Here is a 20,000-nt window from a genome sequence, read left to right as displayed (position 1 = left end):
ATAATAAAACAATAAAAAGAAAAAAAATTAAATGAAATAATCTAACTACGAGACAGATATCATGACGGATGAGGATACTGAGAGATTTAAAAAAAAAAAAAAAAAGAAAAAAAAAAAGAAAAAATTTAAATCGCGAATATTATTCGTCAACTTCGAATATCACTATTTCCATCAAAAGTTCGTATAATTCTTCGGACGTTCCACCCTGAAAATCCACTGTGCTACGCGACATTCGAAGAAGATTAAAACATCTACGAAGTGGAAGAAGAAGAAGAACAAGAAGAAGAATAAGGAGAAAAAGAAAAAGAAGATTCGACGAACGAAGACACGTCTCCCTCGGCGACGGCACACTTTCTCTCTCTCTCTCTCTCTCTCTCCCTCTCCCTCTGTCCCTCTTTTCAGATTTTCTCAACGATGGGAAACTCGATGACAGAATCGCTTCGTCGACGAGATTGTTTCGATTTTGGGCCTTACTATATATCTAGTATTTCGCTGACAGAATCGTTCCGTTCAACGAGATCACTTTTATCAACAGGTCGTTTCGACGTTTAACGCAACCCGCCGATCTCGCTGACAAAGCGTTAAATCGTATATATATGTGTGTGTGTGTGTGTGTGTGTGTGTGTGTGTGTGTAAGCGTAGTTTTTAAATCCCCCATTGTAATTATACCGTTCTCTGACTCTTCCTAAAATACCTTCCTTTCTCGTTTTTGTTTGCACTATATCAAACAGTGGCAAACGTAAAAACGATTGATTTCAAAGCGATCAGATAGATTCGTTTAATCGGATAAAAGAAAAATCTATCTAGATATTTTTCTTTTCGTTGTAAATCTATATTATAATTTTGATATCCGACGAAAAATAATTTTATAAAGATCTTATTAACGACGATATTACGAATGATGGAACATTTCAGCTGGTAATATTTATATCTTTCGAACCTCATAAATAATTCCTATTTAAAATGTATCATCCTGTACAATCGTATCGTTGATATATATATATCACATTGATATATATATATATATATATATATATATATATATATATATAATACTCATGTAATACTTACTACACATTAATAGTTCATGATAAAATCAAGATAAAATTAACGAATTAATAGCACGAACGAGCAATGATAGGACAGGTAAAAAGAGAAAGAGAAAGAGAAAAAAAAATATATTATACATACATACATATATATATATATATATATATATACATAAAAAAAGTATATATATATATATAAATAGTGAGAACAAGTTAATGGATTTCAAATCACCAAGGGAGCTTTTTTGTGCAGCACGTTTTTCGCGGTTCTCTCCGTTAATTCGATAATAATACCATTAATTACGAGAACGCGTCTGTTTAACGGACCGTTCCAACCCTCTTTACCACTCCTCTTTTACTCTCTCTCTCTCTCTATCTCTCTTTCTCTCTCTGTTTGTCTCTCTCTCTCTCTCTCCCTCTCTCTCTCTCTCTCATCGTTCAACCGGTAATACAAGCGAATCTCGTAAAAGCAGCGATCTTCCATCGAGTAAACATTTATTCGATCCCTCTCGTTCTCGCACTGCTATCAGACGCGCGCACTTAAGGATTCACTGATTACGGATGCAATGAATTTTACCACCGGAGTCGTTTCGTACTAATGTACACAAGGGAGAACGCATTTCTCGCTCGATACGAACATACGCGTTCACTTTTAAATTTATATTTAGATTTAGAGCCACGTGAAATCGAAGGTATAAAGAATTATTTTAATGACAAACTATAGAATAGAATATTTCTCTTCACTTCCCTTTCATTTCTCTTTTCCTTTCTTTCTTTTCTTTTATCTTTCGTCTTTTTCTCTTTTTTTATCTCGTTCGCCCTGTCATCACCAAACCTCTTCACTTACAAATAATTTATCGTTTTGACAAACGTATTGCACGACGACGATCAATTGCGATTACATTGTGATCGTGAAGAAGAAGAAGAAAAAGAAAAAAAAGAAAAAAGAAAGGAAGAAAGAAAAATAATCCTTAAAAATTCTATCGTTCTCAAAGAAATGAACATCGTATCTTTGAACGACGAAATCTTGGCGTCCGACGAAGAAAACGAACGAAGAATGCCGTCTATCTCTCATCGTCGGCCAGAAGAGAAACAAAAAAAGAAGGGGAAAAAACCAAAGAAAGGAGAAAATAAGAAAAAAGTTAAAAAGAAAGAGAGAGAGACAGAGAGAGAGAGAGAGAGAGAGAGAGAGAGAGAGAGAGAGAAAAGAAGAAGGAAAAGATGAACAAGATAAGATAATACGAAAATTCGCGTCCTAGTCGAGAACTTAAATACCGCGATGAAAACCGCAGTGACGTCACACCTGGTCCCGGGCTATTTAATCGCGGTTTCAGCGCGCTTCGGGATCGGCACCCATCCCGGATTGTAAGAGTGAGAAAGATGAGAGATAGAAAGAGAGAGAGAGAGAGAGAGAGAGAGAGAGAGAAAAGAGGAGCCGACTAAAGCAGCTCGAACCTCGTGAATTTATACGGCATTCAACCCGGTTAAAACTTTGGCACTTAAATTAAACAATAGAACGAACCACCGCCGCCGCCGCCGCTGCCTTGCCGCCGCCGCCGCCGCCGCCATCGCCATCGCCATCGCCATCGCCATCGTCATCGCCATCGCCACCAGCAGCACCAGCACCGCCTTTGGGAGTCGAATGTACGTCTTCTCCTGAGTCCCCACTCCAATTTAGCCCTCCTCCCACCTTCCTTTACCCCATCCCCCTTTAACCCACTCTCACCCACTCTCTTTGTACCTTTCTCTTTACGTTCACTTCCGTTTTCCTCTCGAAATATCTGTAGATATCTACGTCGAACCCTCTGGAATCCTCTCTCTCTCTCTCTCTCTCTCTCTCTCTCTCTCTCCTCTTTCTCTTTCTCTCTTTCTCTCTCTCTATCTCTCTATCTCTCTGTCTCTCTCTTTCTCTCGGCAACCCTAAACCACTCCTAACGTAGATCCTACATAGAAGAGAAACGATCAAACTAGATAGATGTGGTGGTGGTGGTGGTGGTGGTGGTAGTGGTGGTTGGTCCAACATTGATGTTAGTGGTTGTTGCCGTTGATCCAAACGATTCGGATGCTCGTACTTTCCTAATATTCGTTCACGTTTCAAAGGGAAACACGATTCACTTTGGTCAGTTGTCTAGATTTTCATTTACTAATACTCGACTAAATCTCTCTCTCTCTCTCTCTCTCTCTCTTTCTGTCTCAATGCATCTTCTTTGAATATTCTTCATATTAATGTCATGAGATAATGCAATCAAAGTCTAATTCTCAATCAGACGTTGAAATTATTTCTATTAGAATAGAACGTTCCAATGGTTCTCGAAATTACATCGTCGGCCAATGACAACGATTTTGGACGAATCAAAGGGATATATGTAACCGTGGTGAATATTAGCGACGTTAATCAAGGGATTTGAATTCATGAACGTCCGCGGTCCACGGGGTTCATCGACATGGCACGGTAAGAACGAATATCACGTTAATGGGGGAAACGTTAACGTTCGAGATATCTGCTATTTCCACAAGTTACGCTAACGGATGATTCAGTCGATCTCACGGAAATTCGTCGAATATTCGTCGGTTGGATGTCTGGAACAAAATGAATACCGCGAAAGTTTATCGTCCATGAATTCACGATACTTATGATATTAATAATGTCCGAGTATTATTGTTTGTTTCTAAGATAAAAAAAAAAAAAAAAAGAAAAGAAAAGAAAAGAAAGAACAAAACGAGAAAGAGGAAAATATTCACTGTTCAATTCTTTGACATCACATTTTCAATTTAATCTCTAATTTTATCTTTTAACCAAAAAATCAGATACAATGTGCCACCAAAAAAAAAAATATATATATATATATATACATATAAACAAAAATATTGCTCGAATAATTCTTAAGATTCCTTCGATCACATATACATTAAAAAGGTCTTTCGTCCTTTAGGAAAAAAGAAATCGTATATGAGGTATCAACGAAAGAAAATAAACAAAAAAAAAAAGAAAAAAAAAAAGAAAAGAAAAGGAAAAAACGTTGAACGTTACTCGAACGATCGCTAACAATCATTTGATATCAAATTAAACAACAATTTAATCTTTCTATCTTTTAATCAAGAAAAATCAGATAAGAGATAGAACCTAGAAATAGATTTCGGTAGTTTTCGTATAATATGCATATGTACATACTCGTAAGCTGACTTCCTTCCTACCATCCATGCATCCATCCAACCATCCATTCATCCATCCATCCATCCTTCCTTCCTTCCTTTCTGCGATTCTCCGAGCGATTGTTTACGAAATAGAATGTCTCATTATGTTAGCTGTTGGCTCCAAGCAATACACTCGTCTACTCTAAAGTAATTCCCGCGTATGTATGTATGTATGTATATATTTATGTATGAATGTATGTATGTATATATGAATATAATGCCTTAGATGAGTTTCCAGGTTGTTCTACGCGTGCGGATGATAGAGAGGGAGAGAGAGAGAGAGAAAGAGAGGGGGAGAAAACAAAATGTATACAGACATCGAAGACGTATGTATTATACGAGGACGATTTACAAGGGGCCAGTAGTTAGACAAGTGTAATGGACGCTCGTAAGTGCAATCAATGTTACTAGACATCGAACGAAGGGCTCCCTCGAGGCTACATGGACGCACGACTGACACAAAAGACGATTCACGATTAGCTACCTATAGTCTCTCTCTCTCTTTCTCTCTCTCTCTCTCTCTCTCTCTCTCTCTCTCTCTATCTATCTCTATTTTATCGTCCATATTTTAGATCTTGTTTATTTCTATAATGTATCAATTGTTAAATCGATATTAAATAAATCATTTCATTTCTATCGAATGAAAAATAGAAAATAACAGATAAAGTTAAAAATAAATCGTAATGTTAAATTAAGATATAATAAATATCATATCTGATCATTTATATTCGATAATAATTATCTATATTTTTAATGATAAAAATCTATTATCTCATTTAAATAACTTAATGTAGATAAGTATCTTAACGTTACACCTACTATTAACGATAACGTAAATACATTATAAATCAAGATTTCTTTTCATAGAAATAAATAAATGAAATAATAAAATTGAAATCTAATCTCACGATTCTTTAAAATAAAATATTAATGATAACGAGATAACTTTATTTTCGATTAGAACGACCGGTTAATATACTTTTCACGAACCACGGCGGGAAGATATTTCTAATCTATTACTAAGTCGAAATGTGGTAATAGTTCGTCCTCTTGCAAATTAGATTAATTAAAAGACAATCTCGATTGGATTATCATCGAAAATGAAGGAAACGTTTGGAGGATCGTCCCCTTTTCGAGGAGCTCCACGTAAAAAAACATCTAATATTTGTCCCTCTATCTTTCTCTCTTTCTCTCACCGTTCCTAACGATACGTTGTGTGGCAATTATATACGTGGAAATTCCATCGACTCTCTATTTTTTATGTTCAAGTCTTATTTTAAATAGATCCAATTTCTTTTTTTTTTTGCTCAACCCTTTAGACAAATTATTTGTCAGAATTATCATTTATCACGAGACTTAAATCGAATTAAAATCTATTCGAAGAGAGTGGATTAATTTTTTCTTTTCTTTTCTTTTTATTTTCATTTTAACGAGTTCAATGATCCTTCACGTCTTTTATTTTTAATGTCGAAAAAACGTCAAGCTCCTGAACGGATTTTATTCTTTTAAGAATAATAGCTAATTGTAATTGTTACGATAAATCGAATAGATTTTTGTTTCTTTTTTTTTTGGGGGTGGGGGTGATAAGAGAGGGGAACGAGAACGGGGAGAACGGGGGAAGACGAGGTAAAAAGACTAAGCAGACGTTTCTCTTTTCGTGACAACCGAGAGAATTTCATACGACTCCTTGCCCTCGAACGATCTCTTAGAAACGTTACCGTCGCCGATGAAAGACGGAAAGGATGATCCCTTTCACCTTAGACCGAATCATCCCCACTCCTCTTTCTCTCTCTCTCTCTCTCTCTCTCTCTCTCTCTCTCTCTCTCTCTCTCTTCCTCCTTCTCAGTCACTTTCTCTTAGGAACTTTGAGCTTTCGCGAGAAGAAGGATAGAGAGCTTTTGTGCGGCCTCCTTGGTGTCTAGACCGCGAGTCGTTTAGAACCGGTGAGTCTTTTTCCTCAGGCAGTTCTTCCATTGATCCACCTTCGAAGTCCACGATGGTGGTTCTGAGAGATAAAAAGAAAGAAAGAAAGAAAGAAAGAAAGAAAGAAAGAAAGAAGAAAAAAATAAAAAAGAAAAAAAGAAACAAAAAAGAAGGAAGAAGAAGGAAAAAAATATATAAAGAAAAAGAGAGAGGGAATAGTTGGATGAGAGAGGGTGAGAGAGAGAATGAGAGAGAGAGAGACAGAAAAGGGGGTTGGCCGGGTTTATCGGGGGTATTACTAAAGATGGTAGGACTTTTGAAAGGAATCTCAGAGAATTATTCCACGGGGTTGGATCGAGGTGCCACCACAGCCCGTTCTAATATCTATCGCGAAATAATGACTTATGCACACCAACGACGACTCTCCTTTCTTCGAAGGGAAAGCCAATGGCCATCTTCATTTTTCTCTGTCAGTGCAAGAAGACTCGAATCGCCGTTTCGTCTCGATCGATCTCTTCTTCCACGAAGAGGAAAACTTCCCTTCTCTTTCCCCTCTCCTTTCTTCTCTTCTCTTATCTTCTCTCTTAAAACTGGTTAAGGAGGATGCGTTATTTATCAATTAAACCAGGGACCAGGGGCGACCGGGTTTAAGGGGGAAGGAAAGTGACAACTTCGAACGTTCTTGATATCGATAGGAGATAAAGAGAGAGAGAAAGAAAGAAAGAGAGAGAGAGAGAGAGTGAGAGATCCTTGTCACTCACTTGCCTGCTCTGAGCTTTTTTTTACTTATGTAAGTATCAACTGAGCGAAGAATAATGATTGCCTCTCGATCATCCTATCGTTATCCTTTCTTAATAAAGATTAATTAACGACAAAGAAATTGCCAAAGAAAAAAAACAAAGAAAAAAGAAAAGAAGACGAGCAGGGGAGAAAAGAGGTGGATACATACAAAAAGGAAATAAGAAAAAAAAGAAACAAAATCGTCGTCCGTTTGGCATAAAATCTCGAATAAATTTGTATATAATCGTAATAAACTAAATTCGCAGATATGTTCATTAGTAATACAATTCGTAGATAACCGAAAGTAAATCTATCGCGAAATACGTAAGTTATCTCGGTTGGACTTTCGCTGACGCGCATTTCTACGTGCCGTAGGACACGAGGCTCATTATTTCTAACTGATGACGCCATAATTCAGGTCCTCCTAACGCGCCAGAAAGGACGACGTACAAGAAAATGGACTTGCCGTGGCTCGACTTGCACTTCTCTCGCGAAACGCTCGCGCGCGCCCACGTCCGTCCGTATATATATATATATATATATGTATAGATACATACATATATGCTATCGCATATTCTATCTCTGTCTGTCTATCTCCTTCTACCCATCTCCTTCTCTCTATTTCTCTTCACCTTTGCTATTCCGTCCAATTAAATGCCTAATCAATTATCCGACGAAGAACGGACGGTTGCACTGCTGCCTTTCTTGCTTCTCCACCTCAAAACACGTTTCTCGATCGTCGAACGACCAACCAACATTAGTAAGAGAGAGAAGGAGAGAGAATACGAGGAATAGTTTATATATATATATATATACATATATATGCGCACGTATATGTGTGCGTGCGTGCGTGTGTGTAACAGTATATGTGAGTATGTAGGTGTGTGTGTGTGTGTGTGTGGGTGTTCGTTCGGCAACCCTGATCTATTGAAACGGCGCTATTTTCCACCGTTTCGAGCCATACGATCGACTTAATTTATCGCTCGATACGCGAAACCACCCAATTTTCTACTTCTACGGCTTCTACATACGCAGCAAACACATACAGAGATTATTTATATGGATCTATGTAGATATATATGGATATTACTTACTACCGTAGTCTTATATATATATATATATTTATATATGTACGTTTATATATATATATATATCGTAGATGTAAATGGAAATCATTCTTTTCAGGTTTCCGGACACTTGCACAACACCGGCCAGTTTCTGGTCTTCCGAGCGGACAAAGAGGCCAAAATAAGAGTCAATATAACGGGTGGTCCGTTAGCATATCATTATCAATTCGAAGAGATATATATTCATTACGGATTGGACGATAATCATGGCTCTGAACATCGTGTCGACGATTATGCTTTTCCAGCCGAAGTAAGTGTAGATTTTCATCCTTTTTTTCTTCTGTTTTTTTTTTTCTTTTTTTTTTTTTAATCACTTCGTACCTCTTTAATCACAATTTTATATAAATTTATAATTATTTAATTTTATGTCCATATATATATATGTATGTATGTATGTATATACGAATTCTATGATTTAAAAAATTTCCCTCTATTACTTTTTTATACATTTAATTCTCAAAATATTTTAATGACCGGTCAAGTAATTAGAAAGACAGAAGACATATAGGCGGACAGATATAGGATAGACAGACAGACAGACAGATAGAGAGAGAGAGAGAGAGAGAGAGAGAGAGAGAGGGAGAGAGAGAGAGAGAGAGAGAGAGAGAGGGAGAGAGAGAGAGAGAGATTACTTCTAGAAAGCTTCGAAAGAGAGCATCGTTTTTCTATTCAGAGATATTACATCCATTTAAATCTAGTGGCAGTACGTCAGAGTAGACACACGGGAGATTATCAATTAAATTTCTCGCTCATCCTGAATTCGTAAACGTTTCATACAATTTTACAAATGTTACATATTTTACGACGTATAAAGTCAGTCCAGCCATTTTTTCAACTTCGATCAATTTTTCTTTGTTCTCTTTTTTTTCCTTTGCTCTCGTTCTTCTCTTTTTCATTTCTTTCTTTCCCTCCCCCCCCTCCCTTTGTTTATATTCGAACGAAAAAATGCAATTATGAATAAATATGTAAACTTTAATGCTCTGTATACAAAGTTTATACATGAATATATCTATAAAAGAGATAAAAGTGAATAACATTTATCGAACGAGAACTATATTTGTAATTCTTCACAAATGAAACATTATTTTTATATTTAATCGTCTGGTTAATTCGATCTGAAATACAAAAAAAAAAAAAAAAAAAAAAGAAAAAGAAAAAGAAAAAGAAAAAGAAGAAAGACTTTTCCATTAAATGTCGCGACGATGTCGATTCGATCGTTCGATTAAATTTTCGACTTGTAAAATCGTATATGGAATAAAACGAACGTCATTCGAGGGAAAACTTTTCGAAAGATCGATCTGACAATCGATACTGGTAGTACCATTCGCGCTATAGCAAATAAACAACAGCGCACAAAATTTCGTTAGATTTGATTCGAGCAATTTGTTGCTCGGGTTGAGATAAAAAAGAAAAAAAAAGAAAAGAAAAAAAAAAGAGAGAGAGAGAGAGAAAGAGGAATGAAAAGAAAAAAAAAAACAGAACAAAGGAAAACATTTATCCGTATGCTTGGCTCGATATAAGCAAAAATACGCACATTACACAGAGATACGAGTACGCATGGATACACGTACTTACGCATGTATACGTACGTGGAGAATTTCAAACGAAATTGAAAAATTCCATTTCTATCGAAAGTTATAGAAACGAGAGCACGTTTTTTGCAATAGTGATTGCAAAAGATAGTCCCGATAGTTGAACCTAAAAAAGACGAATGAGAAATTGAAAAAAAGTATACGTACACACACACACACACACATCTATGTACATGGAGGCCACTTACTATTCACGAAATATATAGATATATATATATATACATACATATATATATAGTATACACACACACATATATATACAGATATGTATGCGTGTCGAGATAGAGATGTGTATATAGAGATAGGCCTCTCATTTTCGGATTACTCCTCGGTTACTCCAATCCCGCAGCCACGAATTTAGAAGAGGGTTGAATTTTTTATTGGCTCGATATTGGCCGAGCTCATCCATCGTGGTCGAAATCCGTGACGACGACGGTCATTTCGACTGATAATTACGTATTAATGCGTGTCCCAATTTCGTCCGTCGCTTCATAACGCATTCTGTTTTTTTCTCTCTCTCTTATATATATATATATATATATGTACATGTGTGTGTGTGTGTGTGTACGTATATATATCTTTCCCTTTCCCATACTATACGCTCATCTCACTCATCCAAAAGCGAAAAGTGCGACATTCGATTTCGAATCGATAGAAAGGATCGGTCGATTTTATTTCCCTCTTTCTCTCTCTCTCTCTCTCTCTCTCTCTCTCTCTCTCTTACTTGATAAAACGTTCCTCGTAAAAGCAAGAATTATTATTAATTGCCCGTTGTCCAATCGATTATCTCTCGTCCACGAAATGATTGTGATAAAAAAAGAAGGAAAGAAAAAAAATATAATAAATTCATGTTCCTTTCTTCATATACGTGTCCAGAAAGAGAAAGAGAGAGAGAGAGAGAGAGAGAAAGAGAGAGTAAGTGAAATATATATTAAAAATTCATGCAAACAATTATTGCGTGTAATGCAATTGTACGATATCGATACGAATGGAAAAATTGTTTATTTTCGAGCACACGTAGAAAGAAACGAAATGGTGATAAATAAATAAAGAAATGAATAAATAAATGAATGAATGAATGAATGAATGAATGAATGAATGAATGAATGAATGAAATATAAAGAAGAGAAACATTGAAAAAGAAAAAAAAAAGAAAAAGAGAAAGAGTAAATATAATTCGAATTCTTATCTTAAGATTTATTTACGTATACCTATCTATTTTAAAATGAGAACGAGCGGAGAGATAAAGAGAATGACCCCGAGTGACGAGATAATTAATTGAAATTAATTATGCGACGCAGGGCCCTCAAAATGGGACAAATTAAACACGCATTAAACCGCTGCGCGAGCTCATCTTCTCGTAAACAAGCTGTCTCCCTCTCTCTCTCTCTTACTCACTATCACTATCTCTTTCGCTCCCTCTCTTTATCTTTATCTTTCTCTTTACTCCGTGTAATTTCCATCTTCCGACGTTGGAACGGTAAAAGACCGTAAAAACTACGCTTATACGACGATGATACGTTTTATCGTAGTGAAACGACGACAAGTAGAGAGAGAAAGAGAGAGAGAGAGAGAGAGAGAGAGAGACACTCACACACGCATATACGCACGCACGTACACACCGACAATGCTCTCTTTTTACGTAATTAAGCGTTTCGATGTACAAGAAAGCTTCTCTCCTTTTTGAAACTCCAAATCTTGCAACAAGAATATCTCGTGGCAAAAGATCTTTGTCAACCCTCTCACGACTATTTTTTTAATCTTTTATCTTTATTTTCTTCTATTTTTTTTTTTTTTCCTTTTTTTTATCATCATTATTTCTTTTCGTTTACTCTTGTTTCACTTTTTGTCATCTTTTTATTATCGTTTTTTTCTTTTTATTATTATTATTATTTCTTTTTTTTCGTTTCTTTTTTTTTTCTTTTTTTTTTTTTTTCCCCCATTTAACGCCGTAATTTAATTTCAAGCCCACGTAGTAGTAGAGGTCGAGCTCGTTTCACGATCGATTACGTTCGGCTCCGATAATACCTATAACGATGGACAATCAAATTCATTCTTCTTATCAAATTAAAGGGCATCAGAAATTTTTTAACTTAACGATCACACGATACTCCTCGGGAACGCGAGCAATTAAATAAAAAGAAAAGGTGAAAGAAGAAAAATAAGGTATCTATTTATCGATTATTTTCAATGAATAATAAAAGCATCATTGTATGCTATTATATTTCGATAAAAATCAATTTTGAAAGATAAGAAGTAGCCTAAATAAAAAAAAAAAAATTTAAATCACAGAGACGCACCATTAAACTTGTACAAACGTTTATCATTTATTTTACGTTACATTAATACAGATAACGGAGTTAAATCACGTTCATAATAATCACTGGGTATTATCGGCTAATGCTAACGCATGAACAAACTTTGGCTTATTTAATCAGTGTAAACGACAAAATTCAAAAGAAATATGAAATGCGATCGATGGCAATTATTGATTCTCTCTCTCTCTCTCTCCCCCCCTCCCTCTCTCTCTCTCTCTCTCTCTCTCTCTCTCTCTCTCTCTGTGAACGTCCCGTAAAATCGGATACGTTCGTCATGATTTCATTAAATGTTTCGGTACAAATAATTTCGATCTAGGTACGTTACGTTTCAACATTATCGTTCCCTGCTTTTCGGTAATGGCCGCTTAATTACATGTACGACGCATCGTCCCGCGAAATATAATCGAAGTACCTACACGTTAATCGAACGCGATCGCGTGCTACGTCTCCTGTTCTACGAATAACCCCGAACTCCATCCCTCTCTCACTCTCTTCTCTCCCCAAATCCTCAACCCGTTTTCTCTGGTCCCTATTTTACATAATGGATATATATACATATGTACGTCTCTCTTTCTCTCTCTCTCTCCCTCTCTCTCTTTGGTCTTTTCGCTTTTATTCGTCATTTTTTAAAGAAATCAAATTGCGACCACGATGTTATATCACAGGTACGTATATAAATGCATATCGTATATATATGGTTTCCCACCCCCTACTTCAACCCCATCCCCATCTCTCTCTCTCTCCTCTTCCTCTCCTTTCCCCATTGTAATCGATTTCCGTGAAACATGGTTGAGAAAATTTACAAGAAAAAAGAAGAAGAAAAGAGAGACACAGAGAGATGATAGATAGAGAGAGAGAGAGAGAGAGAAAATAAAAACAAAAAAATATATTTAACGATTGATTTTCAATCGAAAGAAATCATTAACTTGTGATATTTAGCATATCGCGTAACAACATAGCAACCTCGGGTAATTGTATATCTTTCGCAGAAACATTAAATGCGAAGCTATAATATTATATTCGGCAATGTGTGATTTGTACCGACTAAATATAGAAATATCTTGTTACCAGGAAGCCTTCTAAATAATTCGATATGGGTACCTATAAACAACGTATGGACATAATTTAATTAATTTTTATTTTTCTATAAATAATTAAACAAATATATATATATATATTTTACTATAATTAATTAAAACAAAAGTATATATATATATATATATATATATACATAAAGTTGATTTTACGTGAGCGCGTGTATATATGCGTTAACGATCAAAGAGACATAGCGTTTAAATAAAAAATACATCGATCAAATTATATATTCTCTTTATAGTTACAGAGAGATAGCGTATACGTACGTACATACATACGTATCTACGTCGATTTGTTTACCTAAAACAATATTCATCGTGTAATCGCATAAGCCGTGTAATTAGAGCTGGCCTCTACCGCCATAGTAGAATATGTCCCGTCTAATGGTTACCTAATTTAGCATGTACATTGTACAACTATCGCGGACGTCGTAACTGTGCGCGCTTGCGCGTCTGTTTGCCCAGTGAACATGCTTCGGATATCCCTTGGACGTTCGCCGAACATCCTACGAGCATTGATTCCACTTCTGATATTATTATCAAAAAATAATTTCAAAATCTAACCATATCGTATTAAACGCGTTAATCGATTATAAGCCCTACATTGTAAATTAATCTATCACGAAATTTTTCAATTCGTTGTAATTTTAATCAAAAATTATCATTATATTCGTTTGATAATTAAATCAATCTCTCTCTCTCTCTCTCTCTCTCTCTCTCTGTCTTTCTCTTTTTCTTTCAATTGAATATATGAACATTATTAACTTCCACGATTTATCCTTTTCAATATTTTCATTTCAATTAATTTTATTCTAATATGCTTTATAACATGACTTTGTTAAAGTTATGTTTTTACTTTTAATTTTTTTTTCTTTCTTTTTTTTTTTTTTCATTGTTATTATTTATATTACACAACGTTTCACTTGGTGTTATACAGAAAATTTATCAGACTGTTCTATGAACGAAATAATATTCTCTTTCGCCTTCTAAACAAACGTATGAAATTCTATTTTAAAAGTTTAAATACATACGGAGCCACATCAAAATTACAACTTCGTTCTAAAAGTAATATTCACTTGTTTATATATTTATAAATTTGTTTAATACAATTCTCTCTCTTTCTCTTTTTTTCTCCCTTTATCTCTATATCTCTACATCTTTGTATATTATTGTTTTAATGATAGGATTTTCTTATAATATAATAAACTATTTCGATAATAATTCTCTCTCTCTCTCTCTCTCTCTCTCTCTCTCTCTATCTCTCTCTATGCTTTTCTAAGTTACAGTCCTTGGTTTAATAGTATAGAAGGTTTTCCTTTAAGCTCGACTTACGTTTTCCACCTTCCACCCTTTTCCCAAGTACTCCTTCTTCAAGCTTTGAGAACTAATTTCTTCTTCCTTTACTTTACTCCAACTATCTTCCTACTCGTTCCTTTACTCTTTCATTCTCTCTCTCTCTCTCTCTCTCACTTTCTAAATTCACTTAAACCGACATCTCGACTCTCATAGCACGGCTCTCTAATATACACCAAGCCAAGAAAAGTTCAATGAATGATAATTGTCACGGTTTTAAGATAACCGTCCCACGAGGAGGTGTGCCGTGCTTACCGAAATCGTTTCAAACTGTTTCGTTCAAGAATTCTTCCACAATGGATTATTTCAGCTATTCCTGTTAAATGAAATAAACTTTTCTAAGGAATTTAAAATAGAAAAAGAAAAATGAAAAGAAAAGTAAGGAAAACCTTCTACGTTTTTCGGATTAATCTCATTGTCGATAAAAAAAATTCTTGAGATATCGTCGAGAAATTTGTTTATATGATCATCGTTAAATCTTATTCGTTCGTTCAAATGATTAAAAAAAAAAAAAAAATGTTAATATCAAAAATTGTTGTTTGTTCTAATCTTACAAATTCTTTTTTCTTTTTTCTATTATTTTTCGAATAATTTCTATTATTTTTCGAATACATATATGTATAGACACACACACACAAGCATATATATATATATATATATATGTATACATATTGTAGCGTTTCGAAATTAATTAGAATCCACGTTTTGGTGCGTAGAACGAAATTATCTCCTTAATTAAACGGCACGAAATAAATATAGTATCCGACCGATATAATCTGTAATTGGTTCTCCGCCCATGTAAAATTCTGTAGGGGGCCAAGAGTATGGTTACAATTTGATCGAATAAAAGCGAGCGAATACGAAAGGTCAATCGTTAATTCGATTGATCTCGTGACCATTAATCAAAGATCATATCGTAAATTATTTTTAATCGACATGATTGTATAATGCGAGAGATTTAAAATCGAAAAGGTTTTGAAATAATTGTCACGATTATCAATCGTTACAAAATATACAATTGAAAGAACATTGACGATGTCAGGGAATGAAATTAGAAAAAAAAAAAAAAAAATAAATAAATAAATAGATAAATAAATAAATAAAGGAAACAAAAAGCAAAAATAGAAAAGAGAAAGAAAAAATGAAAAATTAGAAAAAAGATTCACTGACACTTAATTTCATTGAGTTCAATGATCATAATTCAAATGGGACATGATTCTATGATTAAAAAAGAAAAAAAGAAAACGAGGAAGAAGAGGAACAAGCTGTACGACGTACGGATAAATGTCTTATAAACACGGTCGTTCATTTTAAAATCGCCATGAGCGCTAAGGAAAAGGAGAGAAAAGCAAAAGAGAAAGGGAAAGAAAGAGAAAAAGAAAAAAATGGAGGAATAAAGAGAAGTGTCTAAAATCGATTCGAAGTTAATCGAAGACATAACTCAGTTGGGACGTGAAGCCGGTGTTCTATATACTAGGTACGTGTATGTTACGACGATACCTAAAATTCGTTATCGCACGCGAGTTTGAGATAGCAAACGAGTGCGAGATATCGAAAGCGATTAGTTCTTTTTTTTATTTGTGTCTTTTTCCTGTTTTTCTTTTTTTTTCTTTTTTCTTTATTTTTTTTTTTTTACTTCCAATTTCGAACGATCGTTCTAACGTATTTCCGAAAAAAAAAGAAAAAGAAAAAGAAAAAGAAAAAAACAAAAAAAAAATTCGTCAATTTAGCAACGCGCATTAATTTCAAAACAATGCATAAACGTTTATTATTCATGCTGGAAGTTAATTAAGCCAATTAATTAACTATTACTATTAATTGTAATTGATTTATTGGCTCATTAACATTAATAAAAAATACACACACACACACACGTATATATATATATATATATATATATATATATATATATATATATATATATATGTAATCAATTAACAATGGATTAATAAAAAAAATTTGTTATCAGATAAATTATTATTGAATCGTAGAAAAAAAAAAAAGAAAAAATTATTTCAAGTTTTAGAACTAAAACTTCCATTCTGTTGTTGATAGAAAAGTTAAGTACTTTTAGGACACTGGTGTACGGAGCGATTTCGTAAATTTTCTAGAGAGTGTTGGGGAGATGGGAATGGGTTGTAGGGGTGGAGGGGGGGGTTACTCATTTCGCGCAGTCGTTAGCGAGGCAAAGGCGATGTTATCGAGCGAGCAGCTTACATGGCAGAGTGACGTGACACTGGAGCCACTCCCAACGGAGACGCGTCGTGTGTCAATATTAACGATAGCTTCAGGTCAGGCTGCAATAGCATCACTAGGAAACTGTCCTGTTGCTACTTGCTTATCTGGTTTACTCTCAGGAAAGTCTCTTAACAATATTGTCTATTAATTCGATTTGGGACAAAGCGATACATTGTTCCTTTCTTTTTCGCGATGTATGCGCTTACTAAAAAGGATAGATACGTATGGGATCGTTCAAATATGCATAAAAGAAAAAAAAAAAAAAACAATCAAACCAATATTTTATCAAAGGATCAGATTAAAACGATCGGTATATTTAACAGTTATCTATTTTACAAGACGACGATGTATTAAATTAATCATGTTCACGTTTAAATTAGATATTATAAAATTGGCAATCGAAGTAAGTGAAATAATATAACACGTATATATCTAAGGGAAAAATATCGTAATAAGACGAAAGGAATAAAAGTTTCATTTAGTTCAGCCGTTTAACGGCTATTAATTTTATTAAAATCGATAATTTTAATGGCCCTTCTTCCAAGTATAAATGAACAATGAAAATCGTTAATAGAACGAGATGCGTAATGAAAATCTATATTAGAGTATTTTGTATCGATGAACGATAGAAGAGAAAGAGAGAGAGAAAGAGAGAGAGAGAGAGAGAGAGGGGGAGAGGGAGGGAGAGAGAGAAAGAGATAGACTATAAGGAGGTGATAAAGGTGAAAGCGAGGAAGGAGGTGAATAGAATGGGAGGAATGGTCGGTTTGAAAGCCCTATGGCGGAGGACAAGGGGATTCCAAGAGCTATGGCACTTGAGCGAGTCTGACCCATTACCGGCGTGTTTGAGCGACGGGCCGCTTTGATGCCGAAAGCATACTCGAGAAGCAGCTGATGGAGTGCCTCGAGTACCCCCTCGAAAGGTCCATTCGTGTCCCTACACCTGAACGGATCGCCACCAACCTTGCTTACTACTACACATACCGTTTACGCTTACGTTGGATCCTTTCACGGATTTACGCCTTCGCGGTGGCCTCTAAATTGGATCGAGCAGGAAATTTGTCATAGGACGTTAATCGTTTTAACACGACATCATCTTCCATTGTCTTCGAAACGATCGTTCTATCCAAGACAAATCGAATCTCTTTTATAGATTTTATCCATTTCCAAAGAATTACTTTGATGTTTTTCGATCCTCGTTTTCTAATTGAAAATCTTTGCGTTGATAATGATCACGATGGCGATGATATCTTTGAAAGAGAGAAAGAGAGAGAAAGAGAGAGAGAGAGAGAAAAAAAAATTGACAATTAATAAATAAAAATCTATTGACCTTTCCGAACGGCTAAAAGATACACAGAGAGAGAGAGAGAGAGAGAGAGACGTATTTGATGTTCTCATTGAGATAATATTTTCTTAGGACGTGTATATCGCCAGAGGAACACCACGAAACTGTTTTGCAATTTCCGAGGATGTTTGTTTAAATTGATCGCCCCTCCCAGTCACGTACACACGTACGTCCTCTTGAGTCTTTCTCGCTAATTCCATGTTTACCAAATGCCAATCCAGAATGCCGTCTTTCGACGCACATACACATATACATACACGCGCACATAAACGCGCATATACATATTATACATAGATACAAAGGTATACGTATACATGCATAGATACATATATATATATATATATATATATATATATATATATATATATATGTACATATACAAATTATGATTATACATATATCATCGAACATCTCGACCAACTGTTGGTCTAAACTCGGTTCATCGTTTTGTAGGCACGAGCAAACTTCAAATATACTCGCTACCATCCCGTCTCTCGATAAACAGTTACGTTAGAGAGCTACGGGATTCTGAGAACCCTCTTGACGAATACCATGTTCCCTATACTCGCGAGTTAGTCGACTGGACTAGTACCAACCTATACAATCGATGACGATCAAACAACCCTACGGATTTGAGCCCAATTATTATTGTATCGAGAAGAGCACGCAAATCGAGGAGACACGATTGATCAATTAATAGGCACGCTTGATCGTACACTAATTGTCCTTGACAATCCCTTTCTCCTCTCTCTCTCTCTCTCTCTCTCTCCCCCCCTCCCTCTCTCTATCTCTATCTCTATCCTTGTGAGTCTCTTGTACAAGTCAAAGCTTTCTAAAAATTTCAATCGGAAATTAATCGTGTGTTCGGGAATTAAGGAAGAAAGTACTTACTCTCGAAGTATAAATGAAAAAGTAAGAAAAAAGGATGTAGACTAGATAATAAAAGAGCTTGAAGAAATATTAAGAAAAATGAAATCTTAATGAAGGAGTCAGTAAAAATATGACGTTTCTTTCTCCTTCATTCTTCCCTTCTATCTAAAACCAACTTTAATTGTACCCAAGAGTATGAGAGAGAGAGAGAGAGAGAGAGAGAGAGAGAGAGGGTTGGAAAGAACAAGCGCAATCTAAAGTCGTGGCCTGCAAATTCACCTAATCAGTGTAGGCAAAGCCGTAGCTAGTCGAGAGGCCCGTACCGTCGCTTTCCGTAATTGTAGTGGTCGTTTATAGTTGAACGACCCTTACTGAGCGTGTTAGATTCTCACACTCTTTCTCTCTCTCTCTCTCTCTCTCTCTCTCTCTCACTCTCACTCTTTCTTTCTCTTCCTTTCTCGCGCTTACTACTCTCAGAAGGCCCTTTCTTAGCTCCCTTTAAAAAGGAGAACGCTCGAGGTGTCAAGCCAATTCAGTGTTTCTGGGTATCAGCAATTAGCGACCTTCCTAAATGCACCAATTAAGAGAGTCCTTTTCATTTGCCGCTCGTTTTAAAACGGATATTCGATTTGCTTTCCTTCATCTATTACTACTACTACTACTACTACTACTACTTGTGGACTACTTCTCTCGGAATCTTTTAATTTTTCCTTTTCTTCGGGGGAGACGGAAGAGGGCTTCTTCTTTCTTTCTTCCTTTTTTCTTTGTTTTTTTTTTTTTTTTTTTTTCATAAGAACGTCCAATTAAAAAAAGAAAAAAAAATCAGAAATCCAAAAAATTCTCTCAATCATTTTCCTTTACGCCTGCAAACTTATTAATGCGTTCACTCAGACGTGCGAGTTAATCGGACAGTCAATTAATATTTCATACATTTCTGGCAACATCTTCGATATAGATTTTAATCCTATTTCGTTTCATTGAATGTTTCGTTTCGTTTCATTTTCTTTTTTTTTCTTTTTATTTTACTTTTTTATTTTTTTCCTTTTTTCTCTTCCTTTTTCTTCTTTGCTTTTTTTTTTTAGACATACAATGAATATATAGAAAAGTTCATTTGAC

General features: G+C 35.2%; 1 protein-coding gene across 8 annotated transcripts in view; it reads left to right on the top strand.

Moving 5' to 3' along the window:
• CARPA (Carbonic anhydrase-related protein A) overlaps positions 1–20,000 on the top strand; it is a 193,917-nt gene that overhangs the window by 141,756 nt on the left and 32,161 nt on the right. For all 8 annotated transcript variants that reach the window (XM_035878684.2, XM_085656459.1, XM_035878686.2 and 5 more), the window contains one exon: positions 8,133–8,324. In XM_035878684.2, coding sequence (XP_035734577.2) covers positions 8,133–8,324 — 192 coding nt within the window. The remainder of the gene's footprint in view (positions 1–8,132; positions 8,325–20,000) is intronic.

This window comes from Vespa mandarinia, chromosome 4, assembly GCF_050613455.1.
Source record: "Vespa mandarinia isolate Hongniang chromosome 4, ASM5061345v1, whole genome shotgun sequence".
NCBI classification, from domain to species: Eukaryota; Metazoa; Arthropoda; class Insecta; order Hymenoptera; family Vespidae; genus Vespa; species Vespa mandarinia.
This window is presented reverse-complemented; position numbering and strand designations above follow the sequence as displayed.